Below are 24,123 nucleotides of genomic sequence, written 5' to 3'. Positions count from 1 at the left end.
TAAATATGGACTATTTAGAGAAGCAGCATTATAATTCCTCCAATTAGATTCATTCATTCAAATTTGGCCATTGCCAAAATGCACATATAACAGTGAACACTATATCAAATATGTAGAGGTCATAAGGAAAGCAGTTTTAGTACAGATGGGACATATACTTAAGTTTCTAAATGATGGAAGTAGTGCAGTCACTGTTAATGACATAAAGATGGAGTGCACTTCGGGTTTTCTATAGTACACATAGGAATTCATTGAATTGATTTTTTTTTTTACTCTAGCAACAGAATTTAAGATAGATAGGTGTGTGCTCACAGAGAGAAAAAAAAGAATGTAAGAATTTAGAAAACATTCTCGTATAAAACTCTTATAACCAAAAAATTCACTGGGCTTGTAGTTTTCTGTGATATTAGAATACAATCATTACAAAAAACTTAAAATAAAACTTTTAAGGAAACAAAAGCAGTATCAAACATTGTAAATCATATTGCCTTGAACTTATGTGGCTTGAAATTTGCAATAAACTCTCTAGAGAGTGAACTAAAATTTTGCTCTTTAATATTACTGTACAAAGAAGAATATACTTGTCAAAGCTGAAAAGTCATAAGACTGGCAATGCTTCTGTTGCTGCCAGCAGCTACTTAACGTCTCACCTCTGCATAAGAGAAGATTATTAGCAAATGCAGTTATTCTCATATTTCTATTACTATCAAGTTTTGAATAGAATAAACCTAGATATTTTTGAAACTCTCCCAGTGATTATGCGAACCACTTGCTAATTATTTTAATGGTTCTTAGGATTTAGATTATTATTTTAAAAGCCAAAAGTTAGAAAGTGCTGTATAAGTAGAAATTGCTATTTATTAACCTATTTATTGTGACTTACTTTTTTCTTTGTTTTACTCTCTCCAAGTTATGGAAGTTTGCACATTTGAGAAAAAAAACTTGTGTAAATGGTATCTGCCATTCCAAGCAAATTTATACCAAGATTCAAACATATTCAGGTGGGGACTTGGTAATGGAAACAGTATTCATCATGGGGAAGAAGACCACAGGCCATCAGTAGATCATACAAAGTGAGTAACCCATATTTTTTAACCTCTTTTGTAGGAAATATTTATCAAGCGACTTTCAAATTCTTGTTGTAGGCCAGTGCTATAGAGTAAAGATGAATATTTAAGTTAAATAATGAGAGCACCAAATGTCTTCTTTCGTAGAATATTGAAAAAGAAAATTAAAAAGCAATGAATGTTGGGGCTGGTGGTGTAGCTCAGTGGTAGAGCACTTGCCTAGCATGTGTGAGGCACAGGGTTCAAATCTCAGCACTGCATATAAATAAATAAATAAAATAAAGGTCCATTGACAAAAAAACAAAAATAATGAATGTTGTACATGTCATAGAAATTAGAGAAAAGCATGAATAAGTAAAAAAAATATATATATATATATATATGTGTGTGTGTGTATGTGTATGTGTGTATGTATGTGTATATACACAAACACACACACACACAGACACACACATATATATAAATTTCACCACATCTTGAAAACCATTGTTAACATTTTTCTTAAAAATTATCTGTTCTGGGCTGGTATTGTGGCTCAGCAGTAGAGCGCTCATCTAGCATGTGTGAGGCACTGGGTTTGATCCTCAGCACCACATAAAAATAAATAAATAAAAGAAAGGTATTGTGTTCAACTACAACTAAAAAAATTTTTTTAAAAAAAATCTGTTCTTACTCCATTACAAAAGCAATCAAGAATACAAATAAAAATAAATGTTGTGAGAATGTGGAAAAAGGTACATTCATACATTGTTATTGAGACTGCAAATTTGAACAACTCTGGAAAGCAATAAGGAAATTTCTCAAAAAATTAGGAATGGAACCACCATATGACCCAGTTACTCTACTCCTTGGTATTTATCCAAAAAAACCCTTAAATCAGTATACTATAGTTATATATCCACTTCAATATTTCTGGCAGCAAAATTCACAAAAGTCAAGTTATGGAATCAGCCCAGATGCCCATTAGTAGATGAATAGATTAAGAAAATGTGGTGCATATACACAATGTAGGTTTACTCAGCCGTAAAGGAGAATGAGATTATGGCATTTGCCAATAAATAGTTGGAAGTGGAGAACATCATGCTAAGTGAAATAAGCCAAACTCAGAAAATCAAAGGTTGAATGTTTTCTCTCTTATGTAGAAGCTACAGCAAAATAAGGAAAAATGGGTGGGTGGGGGCTCAAATATCATAAAGATAAAGAGAAAATAAATGGAGAAGGAGGAGATCTAGAGGGAAGGAAGGAGGACAGGAAAGGGGAGGAAGTGAGGAATGAATTTAACAAAATCATACACTATGTGCATATATAAATACACAGTGAATTCTAGAGTAGGGGAAGACAATGAGGGATAAGAGGAAAGGGAAAGTGGGCAGACACTGGGGACTGAAACAGAATAACTCAAATTCCATGTATGTGTGATTTTTTTAAAAAAAAATTAACCCAGTTATTATGTGTAAATATAATGCTCTCAAAAAAAGATCTGTTCATCCTCCCCTTTACCAAATCCTTCCCTTCTTCTTCTCCTTTTCCATTTCCTTGTTTACAGTTTTGTCTTTTCCTATTTCAATTTCTTTCCCTCTTTTCCCTTTTACTGTCTCTTTCCTTTCTATTCTTTTGTGTGTTTTTTATATACATATGAATACAAGTAAATGTCCAGATTTTCTGTATGGATGTATGAGTGTATTTTTCACTTTGTGATGTCATGCCATTAAATTTTATCTATAGCATAGTTTGCATTTTACTATATGAAGACTTAATAATTTACTACTCTGTTCCCAACTGGTGAACTTCCTAGTTGAATTTATTTCACCTTATAACTGTAAAGTTGCTGGAAAGAAAACTGCCTATCATGTGAGAAATATGGTTCTTGTGGAGATAAACCAATGAATCAAAGAGATGATTCTTGCTCTCATAAGGACACTTTATTAAACCAATAAATAGAGAGCAACTCAGATGGAGACATACACTATAGAGAAAAATGGCAACAAGGAAGGGGTTAATGTGTAATGAATAGATTCTTCTAATGGAGCCCAAATGGAAATGCTCTGCACTGCGTCTATGCCAGAAAACCAGTATGGCTGGGGCAGATAAAGCAAGGGCAAACTAGATATCAAATTCAATTTCTTTCCTTATTGTATTCACTATTAATTTTTTGTCAGTTTTTAATATTTTTTTCATTTTTGGAAATGTGAGAATATTTTACAGTTTTGTAGGCATGTTTTGTATCTTTTATAAAAAACTTTGTATCCTTTATAAAAACTCTTGTTTTCATTATTTTCTTTTTTATTTTGTGTATCACATTTTAAACATTAATTTTTATCACATGGATTATATGCACATAGTCTAAAAAGTGAAAGAGGAGTGACCATCTTATAATGAAATAACTGTATTACTTCCAAGGATTCCAATCCAATTTCTTGGCACTATCTTCTTATACCCTAAGACCCTATTCACTCTTCTACCTTTTATGAGTAACTGGTATAGGTAACTGGTCCTTATTTATAAAATAATACACATCCAAGTCTTCAATAGACGAATGGATAAAAAAAATGTGGCATTTATACACAATGGAGTATTACTCTGCATTAAAAAATGACAAAATCATAGAATTTGCAGGGAAATGGATGGCACTAGAGCAGATTATGCTAAGTGAAGCTAGCCAATCCCTAAAAAACAAATGCCAAATGTCTTCTTTGATATAAGGAGAGTAACTAAGAACAGAGTAGGGACGAAGAGCAGGAAAAGAAGATTAACATTAAACAGGGATGAGAGGTGGGAGGGAAAGGGAGAGAGAAGGGAAATTGCATGGAAATGGAAGGAGACCCTCAGGGTTATACAAAAGTACATACAAGAGGAAGTGAGGGGAAAGGGAAAAATAATACAAGGGGGAGAAATGAATGACAGTAGAGGGGGTAGAGAGAGAAGAGGGGAGGGGAGGGGAGGGGAGGGGGGATAGTAGAGGATAGGAAAGGCAGCAGAACACAACAGACACTAGTATGGCAATATGTAAATCAATGGATGTGTAACTGATGTGATTCTGCAATCTGTATATGGGGTAAAAATGGGAGTTCATAACCCACTTGAATCAAAGTGTGAAATATGATATGTCAAGAACTATGTAATGTTTTGAACAACCAACAATAAAAAATTAAAAAAAATAACTTAAACTATATTTTTTATTTTCTTATTAATTATACATGACAGTAGAATATATTTTGACATATTATACATATATGGACTATAAAATATCATTCTTCTGGTTGTCCATGATGTAGAATTACATTGGTCATGTAATCATACATGCACATAGGAAACTAATGTCTGATTCATTCTACTACTAGACTTTAACTATTGACTTCCTGTTATAAGAAATGGAACTCCTAGTGCCCTCCCAACCCCCTTTTTAATCTCCCCCATCTTTCTAATATTTTTATATACAACTTGGTTTTATTATTTTATCTCAGCAGTACTCTGGTTCTTTTTTTCACTTCTGTGTTGGATGTTTCATGATGATTGCTTCTTTTGTTTACAGTATCATAGTTTACATTAAAATTAACAAGTGCCTCATTTATTTTCCTTAGATGTTTTATGCACCTCATGCTCTTTTCCCCAACATCAGTGTTAACTTCCAGTTGTTGAGTTAGCCAATCCCAAATAACCAAATGCCGAATGTTTTCTTTGATATAAGGAGGCTGATTCATAGTGGGGTAGGGAGAGGGAGCATGGGAGGAATAGATGAACTCTAGATAGGTCAGAGGGGTGGGAGGGGAAGGGAGGGGGCATGGGGTTAGAAATGATGGTGGAAGCAGTGATCATTATTATCCAAAGTACAGGTGTGGCGACACAAACTGGTGTGAATATACATTGCATACAACCAGAGATATGAAAAATTGTGCTCTATATGTGTAATAAGAATTATAATGCATTCTGCTGCCATATATAAATAAAAATAAATAAATAAGATGCTTAAGCTCATCTCCTCACCTCCCCACCCCAACTTTTCATGGAAGTCCTTCCTGTCAAGGTCTTTGCCACGTGCACCTACACTTCCCTCTGTAACCTGCCAACACAGCTGTTTTCCTGGCCCATCCCTTCAGCCACTATAGAGTGCTAAATCCCTAGTTTCCTAAGTCCTATGACTTCCTGTTTCTTGTTTAAGACTTTTTCTTTCTACATTATCTCTGTTTCTCCTTTCTGTCTTTTACTGTTTGCTTAGATGTCTTTTTTGCATATTAGAGACTTTTATCTTTTGTTTGATAATCCTTGGGTCTCCATTAATGTTTAAGAATAAGGCCCTTAAAAGCAAACTTGAAAGTTTATACAAGTGATCCTGATGTTGTAGTCTTCATTGTCAGATGATACGTTCATCATGTTTTACCAGATGTCTCCATGGTGATGTTTGAACTATGGATGTTTTCCAATTTATGTAGTTAAACTTGTCATTTCCTAAAGTATCTTCCTTAGTTGCTCCATTTAGAAAAACTTACCTTAAAATTATGCAGGTATTTATGTGTCTACACACACACACACACACACACACACACATATATACCCCCCCACACACACACTTACACTCAATCTGGTGTGTTAGGACCCATTTATAGGGATAAGAATCTGAGATACTGATAGAAGTATTAATTTGACTTTGGAAGAAATATTTTTTTTTTATTTAAAAAGCAAGGATAAAAAATTAGTGGTGTCGACTTAGGAGAATTTGTAAATTAAAAATTCAGACAATAGAATATCCAAAAATTACAATTATATCTTCCAATATTAGTGGATTTTTTTTTCTAATTTTCTGGCTTCCATCTTTCAAGTACTCATCTTTATCTGTCTTATTTTTCATCTGTGGTTTTTATTACCTTTTCTCTAAAGTTTTCTTATTCACTTTATCTTCTCATTTCCATTTAAAAATTATTTTGATTTTGGACTTTGTTATTTCATTTTGCTTCATAGCTATCATCATTTATTTGGGTCTTCGTTTTCAGGGTTCAATAACTGATACTTTCCCCTATTTTGTAGTTCAAAAAGTTTTTCATGACCTATAACATCACCTCTTTTTCCTTGATTCTGATTTCAGGGAAACATTATGGCAGACAACAAAAGGGATCCCCATTTCACAGAGAATCTTTTGAAAATCTTCAGACCTTTTTACCCCTGTCCACAGTTAAGATTCCATGACTCCCAACCTCTGTGGTTGCTACTTCAAAGAAAACTAATGGCATATGTTATCCTGTCCCCGATTGCTATGGCTAAAATAGCCTTTGATGACATAATAAGATATTTACTATGCAGTCATTTTCTTGGGCTGAATTTTTCCCCTTTTTTGGAGCTCTCTTTTTCTATCATTTTCTTTTATTAAAATGATTCAAATTTTTACCATCATTTGATTGAAATGTTAGCAGGATATCTGTGCAAACTATACAGAGTAGGCGGGCACTGATACTGCTTTGTTTTTTTGTCAGTTGGTAAGTCGTATTTTGGAATTCGCACATACAAATTTTCCCATGGGCTGTTTCTGACTCAAAGCAAATTTCAGAAAGTTTCTCTGCCTTAGGTAAATAAACCACACCTCACTAATGATCTATTTTACCTTTGAAAAAGAGGTAGGTGGGACTAGGATCTCACATCTCAATGCTGAAGTGTAAATAGATTTAAGTCAGCATGTTATATAAGCCAATACCTTGCTTGCATCTCCCCTCAACCCACCACCTCCAGTAGATGCAAATACCAGAGGAATCCCAGGCACTAGCATTTCTCAATTTGTTGCATTATTTTTAAATGTCGGGTGTCTTATGATTATAAGCTAAAAGCCACAAAATTAAATATATTTTAAACAGGAATACCTAGTAGTCAGATAATATTTCATGAATGTGCTGTCCATAACAACAAATCATAAAGCAGGGAATAGCCAGCCCCTAGGTCCATATCTATTCTTGTCTTTCTCTCTCTCTCTCACCTTCTCTCTAGCCAAGGAAGTGTTGATATTTTTTACTTTGTGGTAGGAAATAGTTCTTATGCATCATATATCATATTCTGTGGCTTACAGTAAAACTCCAAGCGCAGTTTTCTAAGTTTTGTGTTTTTCTCTTTATAGTTAATATTTAAAGCCAAGCTTTGTTAATTTAGAAAAAGTTTTTATTCTCTCTGGTGTCTGGCTCTAGAAATTTAAAGCCACATTTTTTTTTTAAGTGGCAGAGTTAAAGCCACATTTTTTTTGATTTTTTATTGTTGGTTGTTCAAAACATTACAAATTTCTTGACATATCATATTCCACACTTTGATTCAAGTGGGTTATGAACTCCCACCTTCACCCCATACACAGATTGCAGAATCACATCAGTTACACATCCATTGATTTACATATTGCCATACTAGTGTCTGTTGTGCTCCGCTGCCTTTCCCATCCTCCACACTCCCCCCTCCCCACCTCTCCCCTCCCCTCCCCTCCTCTCTCTCTACCCCCTCCACTGTATAACCCTGAGGGTCTCCTTCCATTACCATGCAATTTCCCTTCTCTCTCCCTTTCCCTCCCACCTCTCATCCCTGTTAAATGTTAATCTTCTTCTCCTGCTCTTCGTCCCTACTCTGTTCTTAGTTACTCTCCTTATATCAAAGAAGACATTTGGCATTTGTTTTTTAGGGATTGGCTAGCTTCACTTAGCATAATCTGCTCTAATGCCATCCATTTCCCTGTAAATTCTATGATTTTGTCATTTTTTAATGCAGAGTAATACTCCATTGTGTATAAATGCCACATTTTTTTTATCCATTCGTCTATTGAAGGGCATCTAGGTTGGTTCCACAGTCTTGCTATTGTGAATTGTGCTGCTATGAACATCGATGTAGCAGTGTCCCTGTAGCATGCTCTTTTTAGGTCTTTAGGGAATAGACCAAGAAGGGGAATAGCTGGGTCAAATGGTGGCTCCATTCCCAGCTTTCCAAGAAATCTCCATACTGCTTTCCAAATTGGCTGCACCAATTTGCAGTCCCACCAGCAATGTACAAGTGTACCCTTTTCCCCACATCCTCGCCAGCACTTGTTGTTGTTTGACTTCATAATGGCTGCCAATCTTACTGGAGTGAGATGGTATCTTAGGGTGGTTTTGATTTGCATTTCTCTGACAGCTAGAGATGGTGAGCATTTTTTCATGTACTTGTTGATTGACTGTATGTCCTCCTCTGAGAAGTGTCTGTTCAGGTCCTTGGCCCATTTGTTGATTGGGTTGTTTGTTCTCTTATTGTCTAATTTTTTGAGTTCTTTGTATACTCTGGATATTAGGGCTCTATCTGAAGTGTGAGGAGTAAAGATTTGTTCCCAGGGTGTAGGCTCCCTATTTACCTCTCTTATTGTTTCTTTTGCTGAGAAAAAACTTTTTAGTTTGAGTAAGTCCCATTTGTTGATTCTAGTTATTAACTTTTGTGCTATGGGTGTCCTATTGAGGAATTTGGAGCCCGACCCCACAGTATGTAGATCGTAGCCAACTTTTTCTTCTATCAGACGGCGTGTCTCTGATTTGATATCAAGCTCCTTGATCCATTTTGAATTAACTTTTGTGCATGGCGAGAGAAAGGGATTCAGTTTCATTTTGTTGCATATGGATTTCCAGTTTTCCCAGCACCATTTGTTGAAGATGCTATCCTTCCTCCATTGCATGCTTTTAGCCCCTTTATCAAATATAAGATAGTTGTAGTTTTGTGGATTGGTTTCTGTGTCCTCTATTCTGTACCATTGGTCCACCCGCCTGTTTTGGTACCAGTACCATGCTGTTTTTGTTACTATTGCTCTGTAGTATAGTTTGAAGTCTGGTATCGCTATACCGCCTGATTCACACTTCCTGCTTAGCATTGTTTTTGCTATTCTGGGTCTTTTATTTTTCCATATGAATTTCATGATTGCTTTCTCTATTTCTACAAGAAATGCCGTTGGGATTTTGATTGGCATTGCATTAAACCTATAGAGAACTTTTGGTAATATCGCCATTTTGATGATGTTAGTTCTGCCTATCCATGAACAGGGTATATTTTTCCATCTTCTAAGATCTTCTTCTATTTCTCTCTTTAGGGTTCTGTAGTTTTCATTGTATAAGTCTTTCACCTCTTTTGTTAGGTTGATTCCCAAGTATTTTATTTTTTTTGAAGATATTGTGAATGGAGTGGTTGTCCTCATTTCCATTTCAGAGGATTTGTCGCTGATATACAGGAATGCCTTTGATTTATGCGTGTTGATTTTATATCCTGCCACTTTGCTGAATTCATTTATTAGCTCTAATAGTTTCTTTGTAGAGCCTTTTGGGTCTGCTAGGTATAGAATCATATCATCTGCAAATAGTGATAATTTAAGTTCTTCTTTTCCTATTTTGATGCCTTTAATTTCTTTCGTCTGTCTAATTGCTCTGGCCAGTGTTTCGAGAACTATGTTGAACAGAAGTGGAGAGAGAGGGCATCCCTGTCTTGTTCCAGATTTTAGAGGGAATGCCTTCAGTTTTTCTCCATTCAGAATGATGCTAGCCTGAGGCTTAGCATAGATTGCTTTTACAATATTGAGGTATGTTCCTGTTATCCCTAGTTTTTCTAGAGTTTTGAACATAAAGGGATGCTGTACTTTGTCGAATGCTTTTTCCGCATCTATCGAGATGATCATATGGTTCTTATTTTTAAGTCTATTGATGTGGTGAATAACATTTATTGATTTCCGTATATTGAACCAGCCTTGCATCCCAGGGATGAATCCTACTTGATCATGGTGTACAATTTTTTTGATATGTTTTTGTATCCGATTCGCCAGAATTTTATTGAGGATTTTTGCATCTAGGTTCATTAGAGATATTGGTCTGTAGTTTTCTTTCTTTGAAGTGTCTTTGTCTGGTTTAGGTATCAGGGTGATGTTGGCCTCGTAGAATGAATTTGGAAGTTCTCCCTCTTTTTCTATTTCCTGAAGTAGCTTGAAAAGTATTGGTATTAGTTCCTCTTTAAAGGTTTTGTAAAACTCTGCTGTATACCCATCCGGTCCTGGGCTTTTCTTAGTTGGTAGTCTTTTGATGGTTTCTTCTATTTCCTCAATTGATATTGGTCTGTTTAGGTTGTCTATATCCTCCTGACTCAATCTGGGCAGATCATATGACTTAAGAAATTTATCTATGCCTTCACTATCTTCTAATTTATTGGAGTATAAGGATTCAAAATAGTTTTTGATTATCTTCTGTATTTCTGAAGTGTCTGTTGTGATATTGCCTTTTTCATCCCGTATGCTAGTAATTTGAGTTCTCTCTCTTCTTCTCTTCGCTAGCATCGCTAAGGGTCTGTCGATTTTGTTTATTTTTTCAAAGAACCAACTTTTAGTTTTGTCAATTTTTTCAATTGTTTCTTTTGTTTCGATTTCATTAATTTCAGCTCTGATTTTAATTATTTCTTGCCTTCTACTTCTTTTGCTGTTGTTTTGCTCTTCTTTTTCAAGGATTTTGAGATGAAGTATGAGATCATTTATTTGTTGGTTTTTTCTTTTTTTAAGGAATGAACTCCAAGCAATGAATTTTCCTCTTAGAACTGCTTTCAATGTGTCCCATAGATTCCGATATGTTGTGTCTGTGTTTTCATTTATCTCTAAGAATTTTTTAATTTCCTCCTTGATGTCTTCTATAACCCATTGATCATTCAGTAACCTATTGTTCATTCTCCAAGTGATGTATGCTTTTTCCTTCCTTCTTTTATCGTTGATTTTCAGTTTCATTCCATTATGATCAGATAAGATGCATGGTATTATCTCTACTCCTTTATATTGTCTAAGAGTTGCCCTGTGACATAATATATGATCTATTTTTGAGAAGGATCCATGTGCTGCTGAGAAAAAAGTGTAACTGCTTGATGTTGGGTGGTATACTCTATATATGTCAATTAGGTCTAGGTTATTAATAGTGTTATTGAGTTCTATAGTTTCCTTATTCAACTTTTGTTTGGAAGATCTGTCCAGTGGCGAGAGAGGTGTGTTGAAGTCTCCCATGATTATGGTATGGTGGTCTATTAGACTCTTGAACTTGAGAAGAGTTTGTTTGACGAACATAGCTGCACCATTGTTTGGGGCATAAATATTTATGATTGTTATGTCTTGTTGGTGTATGGTTCCCTTAAGCAGTATGTAGTGTCCCTCTTTATCCCTTTTGATTAACTTTGGCTTGAAATCTATTTTATTTGATATGAGTATGGACACTCCTGCTTGTTTCCGAAGTCCATATGAGTGATATGATTTTTCCCAACCTTTCACCTTCAGCCTATGTATGTCTTTTCCTATCAAATGCGTCTCCTGTAGGCAGCATATTGTTGGGTCTTGTTTTGTGATCCATTCTACTAGCCTGTGTCTCTTAATTGGTGAGTTTAAGCCATTAACATTTAGGGTTATTATTGAGATATGGGTTGTTCTTCCAGCCATATTTGTTTATTTCTGTTACTAAACATGGTTTGTTTTCCTCTTTGATTATTTTCCCCCCCTTTACTGTCCTACCTCCCACTGTTGGTTTTCATTGTTATTTTCCATTTCCTCTTCCTGTAATGCTTTGGCGAGGATGTTTTGAAGAGATGGTTTTCTAGCTGCGAATTCTTTAAACTTTTGTTTATCGTGGAAGGTTTTAATTTCATCTTCCATCCTGAAGCTTAATTTCGCTGGATACACAATTCTTGGTTGGAACCCATTTTCTTTCAGTGTTTGAAATATGTTATTCCAGGATCTTCTAGCTTTCAGAGTCTGTGTTGAAAGATCAGCTGTTATCCTGATTGGCTTACCCCTAAATGTAATCTGCTTCCTTTCTCTTGTAGCTTTTAAAATTCTCTCCTTATTCTGTATGTTGGGCATCTTCATTATAATGTGTCTAGGTGTGGATCTCTTATGATTTTGCACATTCGGCGTCCTGTAGGCTTCTAGGATTTGGGATTCTGTCTCATTCTTCAAGTCTGGGAAGTTTTCTCGTATTATTTCATTGAATAGACTGCTCATTCCTTTGGTTTGGAGCTCTGTACCTTCCTGTATCCCAATGACTCTTAAGTTTGGTCTCTTAATGTTATCCCATATTTCTTGGATGTTCTGCTCATGGTTTCTTAACAGTCTTGCTGAGCTGTCTATGTTCTTTTCCAGTTGAAATACTTTGTCTTCATTGTCTGATGTTCTATCTTCTAAGTGTTCTACTCTGCTGGTAGTATTCTCCATTGAGTTTTTAAGTTGGTTTATTGCTTCCTGCATTTCTAGGATTTCTGTTTGTTTGTTTTTTATAACCTCTATCTCCCTGTATAGTTGATCCTTTGCTTCCTGGATTTGTTTGCGTAATTCATTGTCGAAGTGATCTTTCATTGTCTGATTTTGCTGTTTAATGTCTTCCTTGATACTCCAGATCATCTGAAGCATGTATATCCTGAATTCTTTATCTGACATTCCATCTGCTGCAGCTGTTACCTCTTCTAAAGTTGCGTTGACCTGCATTGCTTGTGGTCCTTTCTTTCCTTGTCTTTTCATACTGCTTGCGTATCTTTCCTGCAGGCGCGGGCGGCGGCTCTGCTCTCTCCTTATTCCAATTGGGGTGTCGTGGCTACCACGCCGGCAGGTCACTGGGCCTGTTCTGGGCGCTGGCGGCGGCTCTGTTCTGCCCCTACTCCAATTGGGGTGACGAGTGTACCACGCCGGCAGGCCACCGGGCCTGATCCGCCGGTCGGTTGCAGGTTTGCCTACCCTGCAGGCGCGGGCGGCGGCTCTACTCTGCCCCTACTCCAAATGGGGTGACGTGTCTGTCGTACCGGCAGGCCACTGGGCCTGTCCCGCTGGTCGGTCGCAGATCTGCCCACCTTTCGGGCACGGGTGGAGGCTCTGCTCTGCCCCTACTCCAATTGGGGTGTCGTGACTACCCCGCCTGCAGGACGCTGGGCCTGTTCCTGGCACGGGCGGCGACTCTGCTCTGCCCCTACTCCAATTAGGGTGGTGTGTGTACCACGCCGGCAGGCTCCTGGGCCTGATCCGCCGGTCTGTTGCAGGTCTGCCTACCTTGGAGGCGCGGGCGGCGGATCTGCCCTGCCCCTCCTACCACGCCTGCGGACCCCTGGGCCTGATCTGCAGGTTGGTCACAGGTCTGCTCACCCTGCGGGCACGGGTGGCGGTTCCGCTCCGCCCCCACTCCAATTGGGGTCACGTGACCACCACACCGGCAGGGCCTGATCCGGGCGTGGGAGAAGGATCTGCTCTGCCCCTACTCCAGTTGGGGTGACGTGTGTACCACACTGGCAGGCCACTGGGCCTGACCCGCCAGGCTGTCACAGGTCTGTTTACCTTGCAAGCGCGAACGGCGGCTCTGCCCTGCCCCTCCTACCACGCCCATGTACCACTGGGTCGCGGGTCTGCCCACCTTGCGGGTGCGGGTGGCGGCTCCGCTCCGCCCCCTCTCCAATTGGGGTCACGCGGTCACCACGCTGGCGAGCCGCTGGGCCTGCTCCGGGCGCTGGTGGCGGCCCGGCTCCTCCCCTCTGGCTCGACGACAAATTGAGGAGACTCGGGTGTCTGTGCCTCACCCCCCCTACCAGGAGACCAACTGTTTCTGTCGCCGCTGGTATTGATGAAGTTCTCTCCTCCGCCGCTTTCTGATGACATCAGATCTCTGCCATGTTGGTATCCTATGCGAATGGCAGCATTTCGTTCCCCTTGCCGGGCAACCAAAGCAACGGGTGGGTCCTGACCGGCCCTCAGCAGGACCCGGACGGAGAAGCAGTTTCCGTGGGCTCCTAGCCTTGGGCCAGGGCAGTTCCGGGAGCCGGAACTCGGCTGCTCCGTGCTCGGTGTAAGCTCCGATAAGAGTAGGCTCCAAGAAGCAGTCCCCGCGGGCTCAGTTCCGGGAGCCGGAATTCGGCCGCTTAGTGCTTGGTGTATGCTCTGATAGGAGCAGGGTCCAAGAAGCAGCCTCTGCAGGCTCCCCAGCCCTGGGCCAGGGCGGTTCCGGGAGCCGGAACTCGGCCGCCCCGTGCTCGCTCCGATAAGATCAGGTTCTAAGAAGCCCCCAGGCACTGAACCCTAGCAATCTGTCTGCAAGCCGCAGGCGAATGGCAGCCTGAAATTACCTGTTCTATGGCTGAATGAGCTGCGGTCAGTCGAAAACAGGGATGGTGACGTCAGCTTTCCAACATGGTGGCTGCTGGCCTCCTCTGTGGTCTGACCGGTGTGGAGAACCGAGATGGACCGCTTCCTTCCCCTGTCTCAAACCCAGAATTCAGCCCTGAATACGGTGCTTGCACGGCTGGCAGAAACTGCAGCGCTGTATCCCTGCGTCGCTATCTCCTCGTTTCCCAGCGCGCCCTGCAGAATCTAGCCGCGGGGCAATTTGCTGAATAAGCAGTGTTACCCTCCGTGCGACAAACCTCTCGTGTTTGAGTCCCCGTAGGCGATCGTCGTGCGATGGAAATCCTTCCTCCAGGTTCTGGAGCACCCCACTATTGCTGGAAATTCCTAACAAGATAGCCTTTAGCCGTCCTGACTTGTCATACTCCCACACAGTGAAGCAGCACACGGGGGCAATGCACTCCCCTCGCCGCCATCTTCCTCTCCTCTCAAGAATACTTAAAGCCACATTTTTAAAGCCGTTGTTTCTAAAAGAATTTTCAAGACCAGTTTTGAAAATCAAGAAGGATTTATGTCAATTATTTCTTTTTCTTTGTATGTACACTCTCCTAGCTCTCTGTAAGGCAAATTTGCTTCTGGCTCAGGATGGGAAAGATCATTTATAAGCAAGTACAAGAGAAAAAAAGCACATTGATGTATTTCAAAATATTCTCCCACTTTAAACACTTAATGAAGCAATAAAAGGTATAGAAAAGGCCTGGTAGGGGAGGGATATGAAGGGAAATTTTCACTGTGGAGTTGAGTCATAGGGTATTAGCATGTGTATTTTTCATCATGAAAATGAAATGATGTAAGCTAAATTGAATGAAATTCGAAATGACATTATATATATAATCTCCATAATTTAATGGACTAGCTTTTGTACATCTGAAATGAACTCTGAGATGTAAAGTTAGCATTGCATTTTTATTTTTATTGCTTTTGGGAGAGTGGCACCATTCCACACAGTTAGTTCTTCTAATACTTTATATGAATTAGAAAAGTCGTCTCTTCTGTTATAGCTAAGCAGATGCTGCACAGGACTTGATGTATGGATTCTTCTTGCATCCTGCTCAGCAGGGCCCACGTGAGGATGCCAGGCCTTGTGTTTTCCTAAGATGGCAATCATGAAATGAGAACAACTATCAAATATAATCCAATGAAATGACAAAGCAAAATTCATTGGATGAAGGTATCATCAGTTGCAGTTTCTAAGTCCTCTTGAGATTGGGGTTGGATGAGTTTTATGTTTCCTGTAAATTATGCAATGAGAGATAAAATTTTATGGAAAAAAGGTTTTTTTCTTAGTATTTTTGGGGAAAAAAAAACCATAATCTAGTTTAAAAAATAAAAACAGACCCAAAATGAGTTTGTGCTCATTCATGATCCAGCAACTACTAGGAAAGTTGGCAAAAATAGTAGTTCTTCTCAGCTGAATTTTTTTTTAAATTACTGTTTGCACATTACTGAATCAATATATTTAGATCATCCAGCATCTGAGTTTATATAGTTCGTTCAAGTTTAAATATGCTGAGAGTACTATAAATTTGGCAGAGTTGTAATTTCATATGATCTCAGAATCTTGTACTCAGACTTCCAAAATCAATTTAATTGACTAATTCTTTCAGTCCAGGCAATGTTACTGTAATATTAAATATGTTGGTTCATAGCTAAGCACCATAAGCTTTATGATCATTTCTATCACATAGAAAAAGCATTTGTTTAGCCCAATTTATTTATTTCTACTGCTGGAGGCCTAAAGAGAGTACAATTTTATGTCCTTAATCCTAAAATACATTTCATTTGACTAAATGTCCATCATGTGGTTGGTAAGATTTCGTAGGAGGAAGAAATCTCCCCCTTAGGAAAAACTTAGTTCTCCATAGTTCATAGTTCACATAGAATGATGATATCTATTAGAAAACCTGTGCATAGTTAGTGATTTCTGATTATGAGCATCATAGAATATTTGGAAAAAATTTCTCAAGATGTAGATCAAGGACCATAGAAAATTTACACACACATGCACATGTACGCATGCGTGCCTGTACACATACACACACACACACACACAAATGAAAAATGTACATATACACACTCTGTCTCTATATATCCACACATTAATGCAGATTTTGAAACACTTGGATAAAAATCTCTGGGAACAGAGCAGGGAATCTATTTTTACTACCATTCCTAGATGGTGTGAGAACACGCTGATCCTTAGGGATTTCTGTGGCGGGAAGTGGGCAAGGCATGCTTAAAAAGAGTAGCTTTCCTGCCTCCTGATTCCAGTTTTGATCAGAGTAGCTTCATTTTTCTATAAGTCAGTGACTGATTTTTTTTTTAAGAACAAAATGTTTCAGAAAAAAAATAAATGCTCCAGGGTAGCTGCATTAAAACATAAAATCAAAGTTATATATTGTAAAGTAAGTATTACAATTGAGAAATAGGTGGGGAAAAATGATTTAGCCTGAATGGACCTAAAAACAAAATTTTATATCACTCTCAAGCTTTTCTCATTCATTGTATGATACCCAATGTGTTTTCTCAAACTTCTTTCCTATATATTTTCTTATTTCTATAGATCCAAATTAAATGACATTGTCTTTTTTTTTAACTGAAACTAAAACAAACATACAAATTTTACTGATTACCTGGCAATGACAGGTAGTTTAACTATTTGGGATTTCAGAGCTAGATTACATGTTGTTGAAAAACTTTATTTGATGATTTATCATTCAAAATTTTTAGGCAAATGGATTACAATTTCTTAAACATGTTTCTTATTTGACAAGCACAGAAGTATTCAGATTTTTCTTTGTTTTACATAATGCTAATCATTATTTCTAAGGTGAAAATGAGAATAGTCTCACTGTTGCAAGTGTACCTACATCCCTATCTATATTGTATGTTTGTACAATCTTGACATCATAAACTAAAAGACAGGTAAAACTGCAAACTGTATCTGTGTGATATAATTCTGAATATCATTATCTATCTAGTATTGGATGTTAATATGGATAAAAGCTTCAATAAACTGATAATAGTGTAATATTTTCTCCTCTGTTAGAATAACAATTTTTAAAACTTTAGTCCCTTAGAGATTATTACTATATTTACTCTCTGCTTAGAGCCTTCTTTAGTAAGAAAATAAGCCACTATTTTATAGATCAGTTAAATGCCTTTATATTCTCTCAACAAAATGTCTAAGAAATCAAAAATTTTTAATTGAAACTAACAGTTAAATACCAGTTTTTGTTAATAGGTTTACTGCAATAAATATAAAAGTTCAAATCATCAAATACAAATTAAATGTAGACATTTTCTTTTAACTGCTTTAATCATTGCTAGCAAGTGGCATTCTGACTAAACTACCACAGACTGAATGTAAAGTATGATTATATCTCTGGGAAACAAGAATAAAAATGCCATTATTTTAGACTAACCTGGATTTAAGAACATATTTTATACATTTTTACACATATCAGTTATTCATTTTTAATGAAGTGATTAAATTACAAGTTTTAATTGTATTAAAATTTTCTTAACTTGTAAGGAGTTTTAAAAAATGGGTGCATACTTTCTAAAATAACAACATATGTAGAAAGTGATTAAGTAGCATGTCTGCTATAGAAGGTAAAGTTTAAGAAGATATTCATAATATATGACTTTATATTGTGTTTCTAAAAATATAGCCTCTCTTGAGTATATAACAAAATTATAACTTTAATATTATAGTCACATTGCATTAAAAAAATTAAAAGGTTAGTTTTATTGTATCAATTTTTAAAATGCTTTTCCTTTGACTCCATCAATACGATGTGAATTTAGTCTAGGTCATAGATAAAATTGTTATAGTTATACAGATTTTGGAGAAAAAAACATTCCTCAACTACAGAAAGGTAAATTTCCTTTACCTTAACTATCTGTAGTGAGACAAGAATTTGAAAGTATGAACCTGCTGTATCTCATATAAATCATTTTTATACCATCGGTGTGATCTTCTGACATAGTGATTGATTTATACATCAGTTACTCAAACCAATGTTCTTTATTGCCCCTAAGGTTCATAGGTCTTCAGGACTAGCTGTACAGTTCATTCTTACATTAAGCATTTGTTTCCTGAGCCACCGAGAAGAGAAGGCTTCATTAGACATGGAGCCAGCATGTATATGAATAGCCATTGTAATACTCAGTAGAAAGTCCTTCTTGTTCCAAGAATAGACCCTTCAGGCAACAACCAATAGTGGGTACATGCTTACTTGTATGTCTATCTTAAATAGTATGTACTTTGGATTTTATTACACATTAAGTAAAATAATGTCATGGTTAAAGACCAGGTACTGATTCCTTTAATAAATTCTTAATTCCTATGTTGCTAAAATCGTTTTATTTTACCAAAAAAAAAGAGAAAGAAATTCATTTTCACTGTTTGAAAATATTTAAATATAGGTAAGAAAGAAAAACAATGAAAACACCTATAATTCTAATATCATGACATAAGCATTGTATATATGTGCAAATATATTTTCAATAAAAATGTTTATAATGACTATATTATTTTCTAATCTTCTTTTAATTCTATATATGATTTGCAATTCACTATTTACCAATATTTTTAATGGGCCAATAATATTTCATTAAGTGAAATATTAACTATATTTCTGTAATAAATATAAAAAGACCAATTTTAATCACTTTTCAATGAATAACATATGGCTTAGCCCACTTCTTAGATTATATACTGAGAGGAAAGAAAAGAGAGGAAGTACAATTTTTATTTTAATTATCATTCATATTTTAATACTTCTGAATCAAAAGTTTATAATGTACCATTTTTGCTAGCAGTATATGACAGTGTCTATTTTTCTGTTAGATTTGCCAACACTGGTGTATTTCAATATGTTTCACATTTTCTAATTTGATAGATTAAAACAGCATCCAATTGTGTATTTTTAAATTTCTTGATACTAATGATGCTGTTTTTGTTCTTTTCTTTGTACCTTTTCTAACTGTATTTTTGAGACTGTGTTTCCCTTTTGTGTTCCCTATCTTGGTTTGAAGTATATAGTGCTCATGTTTTTTCTCATGGATTTATAAAATCTTGTAAGGAACTCATGTAATTTTATAAATCTATTATGAAAAAGATTTTCCCCAAATTTTCATTGGCCTTTTGTTATCATTTGTCCTATTTTCTCTTGTCTAAAAGTTCCTAAGTTACTCACCATTATGTCTGCTAACTTTATTCTTTATCATTTATCATTGTTGTGCTTAGAAATACATTCTCACTCTAAGTATAAATAAAATTTGCCTTCAGTTTCTACTGTGTTTCTATAGTTTCAATGTGTTTCAGTTATGACTTAAATTCACCTGATAATTTCATATGGTAAAATGGTATGGGAAAAGAATCTCATTTGGGTTAATAATAAGCCAGTTAATGTAATATGTTTTTAACATTTAGCGCATTATAGTTATATATAATAGGTTCATTTTTGCATTGCAAATTGCTGCATTACAAATTCTAATCGTGAACTGTTGCATTACAGTTGTATATAAAATTATAATAGATTGTGATATATTTATACATGCACATAACATAATTTGGTCAACTTTATTCCCCAATACTTTGTTTCCCTCCTGTCCTTCCTCCACCTTGGTCTTCTGCTTCTATTCAACTGCCCTCTATTCTATTTTTGTCTCTATTCTATTTGTGTGAAATCCCCTTTTAAAAATCCTTTCTTCTCTCTGTATTCTGCATATGAGAGAGCATTTGGCCCTTGACTTTGAGAGTCTACTATATTTCACTTAGTATGATATTCTCTAGGTCCATTTATTGACATGATTTAATTCTTCATGGCCGAATAGCAATACACTGTGTATATGTGTCATATTTTCTTTATCCATTCATTAATTGATGGGCTTTTAGGCTGGTTCTATAACTTGTCCATTGTGGATTGTGATGCTATCAACATTGGTATGCATGTATTACTATAATATTCTGATTTTAGTTCTTTTGGTTAAATATCAAGGACCTGGGTCATATGGTGACCTCGTCTTTTTTTTTTTAAATTTTTTTTTGGATTTTTTTTTATTGGTTGTTCAAAACATTACAAAGCTCATGATATATCATCCTTCATACATTTGACTCAATTGGGTTATGAACTCCCATTTTTACCCCAAATACAAATTGCAGAATCACATCGGTTACACACTCACATTTTTACATAATGGCATATTAGTGACTGTTGTATTCTGCTACTTTTCCTATCCTCTACTATCCCCCCTCCCCTCCCCTCCCATTTTCGCTCTCTACCTCATCTGCTGTTGTTCAGTTCTCTCCCTTGTCCCCCCCCCTTTCCCCTCACAACCTCTTATATGTAATTTTGTGTAACATTGAGGGTCTCCTACCATTTCCATATGCTTTCCCTTCTCTCTCCCTTTCTCTCCCCCCACTCGTCTTTGTTTAATGTTAATCTTTTCCTCATGCTCTTCCTTCCTGTTCTGTTCTTAGTTGCTCTCTTTATATCAAAGAAGACATTTGGCATTTGTTTTTTAAGGATTGGCTAGCTTTGCTTAGCATAATCTGCTCTAATGCCATCCATTTCCCTGCAAATTCTATGATTTTGTCATTTTTTAGTGCTGCGTAATACTCCATTGTGTATAGATGCCACATTTTTTTTTATCCATTCATCTATTGAAGGGCATCTGGGTTGGTTCCACAGTCTAGCTATTGTGAATTGTGCCGCTATGATCATTGATATGGCAGTATCCCTATAGTACACTCTTTTAAGATCCTCAGGGAATAGTCCGAGAAGAAGAATCTCATAGTGCTTTCCAAAGTGGTTGTACTAATTTGCAGTTTCATCAATAATGTATAAGTGTACCTTTTACCCCACATTCTTGCCAGCAATTATTCTAATTTGTATTGTTGTCGATTGTTATTCTGACTGGGGTGAGATGAAATTTCAATGTAGTTTTGATTTGTATTTCCATGATTAGTAAGAATGCTGAATATCTTTTTTCTTCATGTATTTGTTAGCTACTTGTATTTTTTTCTTTTGAGAAATGTCTCTTAAGATCTTTTGCCTATTTATTAAGTGGGTTATGAGGGGTGTGTGTGTGTGTGTGTGTGTGTTAAGTTTTTTGAGTTCCTTATATATTTGGGTTGGTAATTCCCTATTGGAGGAATAGCTGGCCATGATTTTCTGCCATTCTGTAGGTTCTCACTTCATGTTCCTAATTGTTTCCTTCATGTGTAGAAGCTCTTTAATTTAATGCTATCCAACTTATTCATTGTTGGTTTTATTTATTGAGCTTTAGGCATCTTATTAAGAAGTTACTCCCTGCTTCAATGTGTTGGAGTGTTGCCCCTGTGTTTTCTTCTAGCAGTTTCACTGTTTTTGCTCTGATTCCTAAATCTTCAATCCACTTTGAGTTGATTTTTGTGCTGAATAAGAAGTAGGGATCTAGTTTCGTTCTTTACATATGGCTATCCAGTTTTCCCAGAACCATTTGTTCAAAAGGCTATCTTTTCAATGGGCATCGAGGCACACACCTATAATTCCAGAGATCTGGCAGTCTGAAGCAGAAGCATTGAAAGTTTAAAGCCATCCTCATTGGGGTCCTAAGCATCTTAGTGGAGAGATCCTATCTCAAAATAGACTGGGGATGTAGCTCAGGGATCAAGTGCCCCTGGGTTTCATCCTCAATACCAATAAACAAACAAACAAACAAACAAATAAATATATAATCCAAACAAACAAACAACAGAAAAAGAAAAAAGGGCTATCTTTTCTCCAACTTGTGCTTTTTTTAAATTTATTTTTTAGTTGTAGTTGGACACAATACCTTTATTTTATTTACTTGTTTTTATGTGGTGCTGAGGATCAAACCCAGGGCCTTGCATGTGCCAGGCGAGTGCTCTACGACTGAGCCACAACCCCAGCCCCCAGCTTGTGCTTTTATCATCTTTGTGAAGCATCAGATAATTGTATTTACATGGATTTTTCTCTGTGCCTTCTAGTCTATTCCATTAGCTTTCATATCTGTTTGTCTGTTTTTATGCTGATAGCATGCTGTTTTTGTTACTGTTTCTCCATAGTACAAATTAAAATCAAATAATATGATGCCTCCAGCCTCATTCATGTTGCTCAGGACTGCTTTGGCTATTCTGGATCTTTTATTTTTCCACATAAAGTTTAGGACTAATTTTTTTTTCTATTTATGTGAAGAACGTTATTGGTATTTTGATGGGCACTTCATTGAATTTGGAGATTGCCTTTGGTGGTTTGGCCATTTTGATGATACTAATTCTCTGTATCCATGATCATGATAGGTCTTTCCATCTCTAAGGTCTTCTTCAATTTCTTTCTTCAGTATTTTATAATTGTCATTGTAAAGGTCTTTCATCTCCTTAGTTAGATTTATTTCCTAGTATTTTTTTTTGAAAAAATATTTGTTTTAGTTGTAGATAGATACAACACCTTTATTTTATTTATTTATATGTGGTGCTGAGGATTGAATCCAGTGCCTCACATGTGCTAGGCGGGCACTCTACCACTGAGCTATAACCCCAGACCCCCAAAGTAATTTTTTGAGGCTATTGTGAATGGAACAGTTTACTTGATTTCTTGCTCAGTGGATTCATTATTGGAGTATGGGAGAGCTATTGATTATTTTGTGCTGCTCTTGTATTTTGCAAATTTGCTGAACTTGTTCATCAGTTCAAGAAGTCTTCTGGTGGATACTTTGGATATTCTAAATATAGGGTCTTGTCAATAACACACAGAGATAACTTGACTTCTTCTTTTCCACTGTATTTCTTTAATTTTCTTCTAATTCCTTATGGCTCTGGCTAGTTTCAAGAACTACACTGAAGAGAATAGGATATCTCTATCAATCAGGAGTCAGACAAGGATATCTACTCTTAGATATCCTTGTCTGACTCCTGATTGTAGAGGAAATGCTTTCAGTTTGTCTCTATCAAGGGTTTGTCATATATGGTCTTTATGGTATTTAAGTATGTTCCTCCCAGTTTCTTCAGCATTTTTAACATGAATGGGGGTAAATTTCATCAAAGGCTTTTTCCTCTATTGAGATGATCAAGTGATTTTTGTCCTTGATACCTTTTATGTGATAAATAACATTTATTTATTAACATATATTTTAAAATCTTGCATTCCTGGGATAAAACCAACTTGACGGTTTTTAACCTTTTGGATATAATTTGCTAATATTTTATTAAGGATTTTTGATATATGTAAATTAAGGATTTTGGTCTGTACTTTTTTGTGTGTGATGTAGCTTTACATGGTTTTGGTATCAAGGTGATACTGGCTTCATAGAATGAATTTGGGAGTATTCCCTCCCTTTGTATTTCAATTCTTAGTCTTTTGAAGAATTGCCATAATTTGCAGAGAATATGTGTTAGTTCTTCTTTAAAACTCTTGAAGAACTTAACTGAGCATCCATTTTGGTCCTGGATTTATCTTTGTTGGAAGATTTCTATTATTACTTTAATTATGTTGTTTGCTATTGGTTTGGTTAAACGTTCTATATCTTTTTGGTTCAATTTCAGTAGGACATAACAGTCTAGAAATTTGTCAATATTTTCTATTTTTTTCTAATTTATTCGAATATACATTTTCAAAATAGTCCATGATGATCTTCTGTATTTCAGAAATGTCTGTGATGATATCTCCTTTTTATCTCTTAGTTTATTGATTTGAATTTTCTCTTTCTTTTGGTTAGTTTGGACAAGGATTTATCAATATTGTTTATCTTTTCAAAGAACCAAGCCTGTTGCACTTGTCCTTTGTATTTTTTTTCTCAATTTCATTGGTTTTGGCTCTGATCTTAATTATTTGGACCTAGTCTTAATTATTTCCTTCTTTATAGGGCCTTGAGGTATAGCATTAGATTTTATTGAAGATA

General features: G+C 36.4%; 1 protein-coding gene across 1 annotated transcript in view; it reads left to right on the top strand.

Annotated features, from left to right (window-relative positions):
• Malrd1 (MAM and LDL receptor class A domain containing 1) overlaps nt 1-24,123 on the top strand; it is a 503,883-nt gene that overhangs the window by 206,160 nt on the left and 273,600 nt on the right. The window contains exon 21 of the mRNA XM_015483277.2: nt 911-1,073. Within this exon, the coding sequence (XP_015338763.2) occupies nt 911-1,073 (163 nt within the window). The remainder of the gene's footprint in view (nt 1-910; nt 1,074-24,123) is intronic.

This window comes from Marmota marmota, unplaced genomic scaffold, assembly GCF_001458135.2.
Source record: "Marmota marmota marmota unplaced genomic scaffold, marMar, whole genome shotgun sequence".
NCBI lineage: Eukaryota > Metazoa > Chordata > Mammalia > Rodentia > Sciuridae > Marmota > Marmota marmota.
This window is presented reverse-complemented; position numbering and strand designations above follow the sequence as displayed.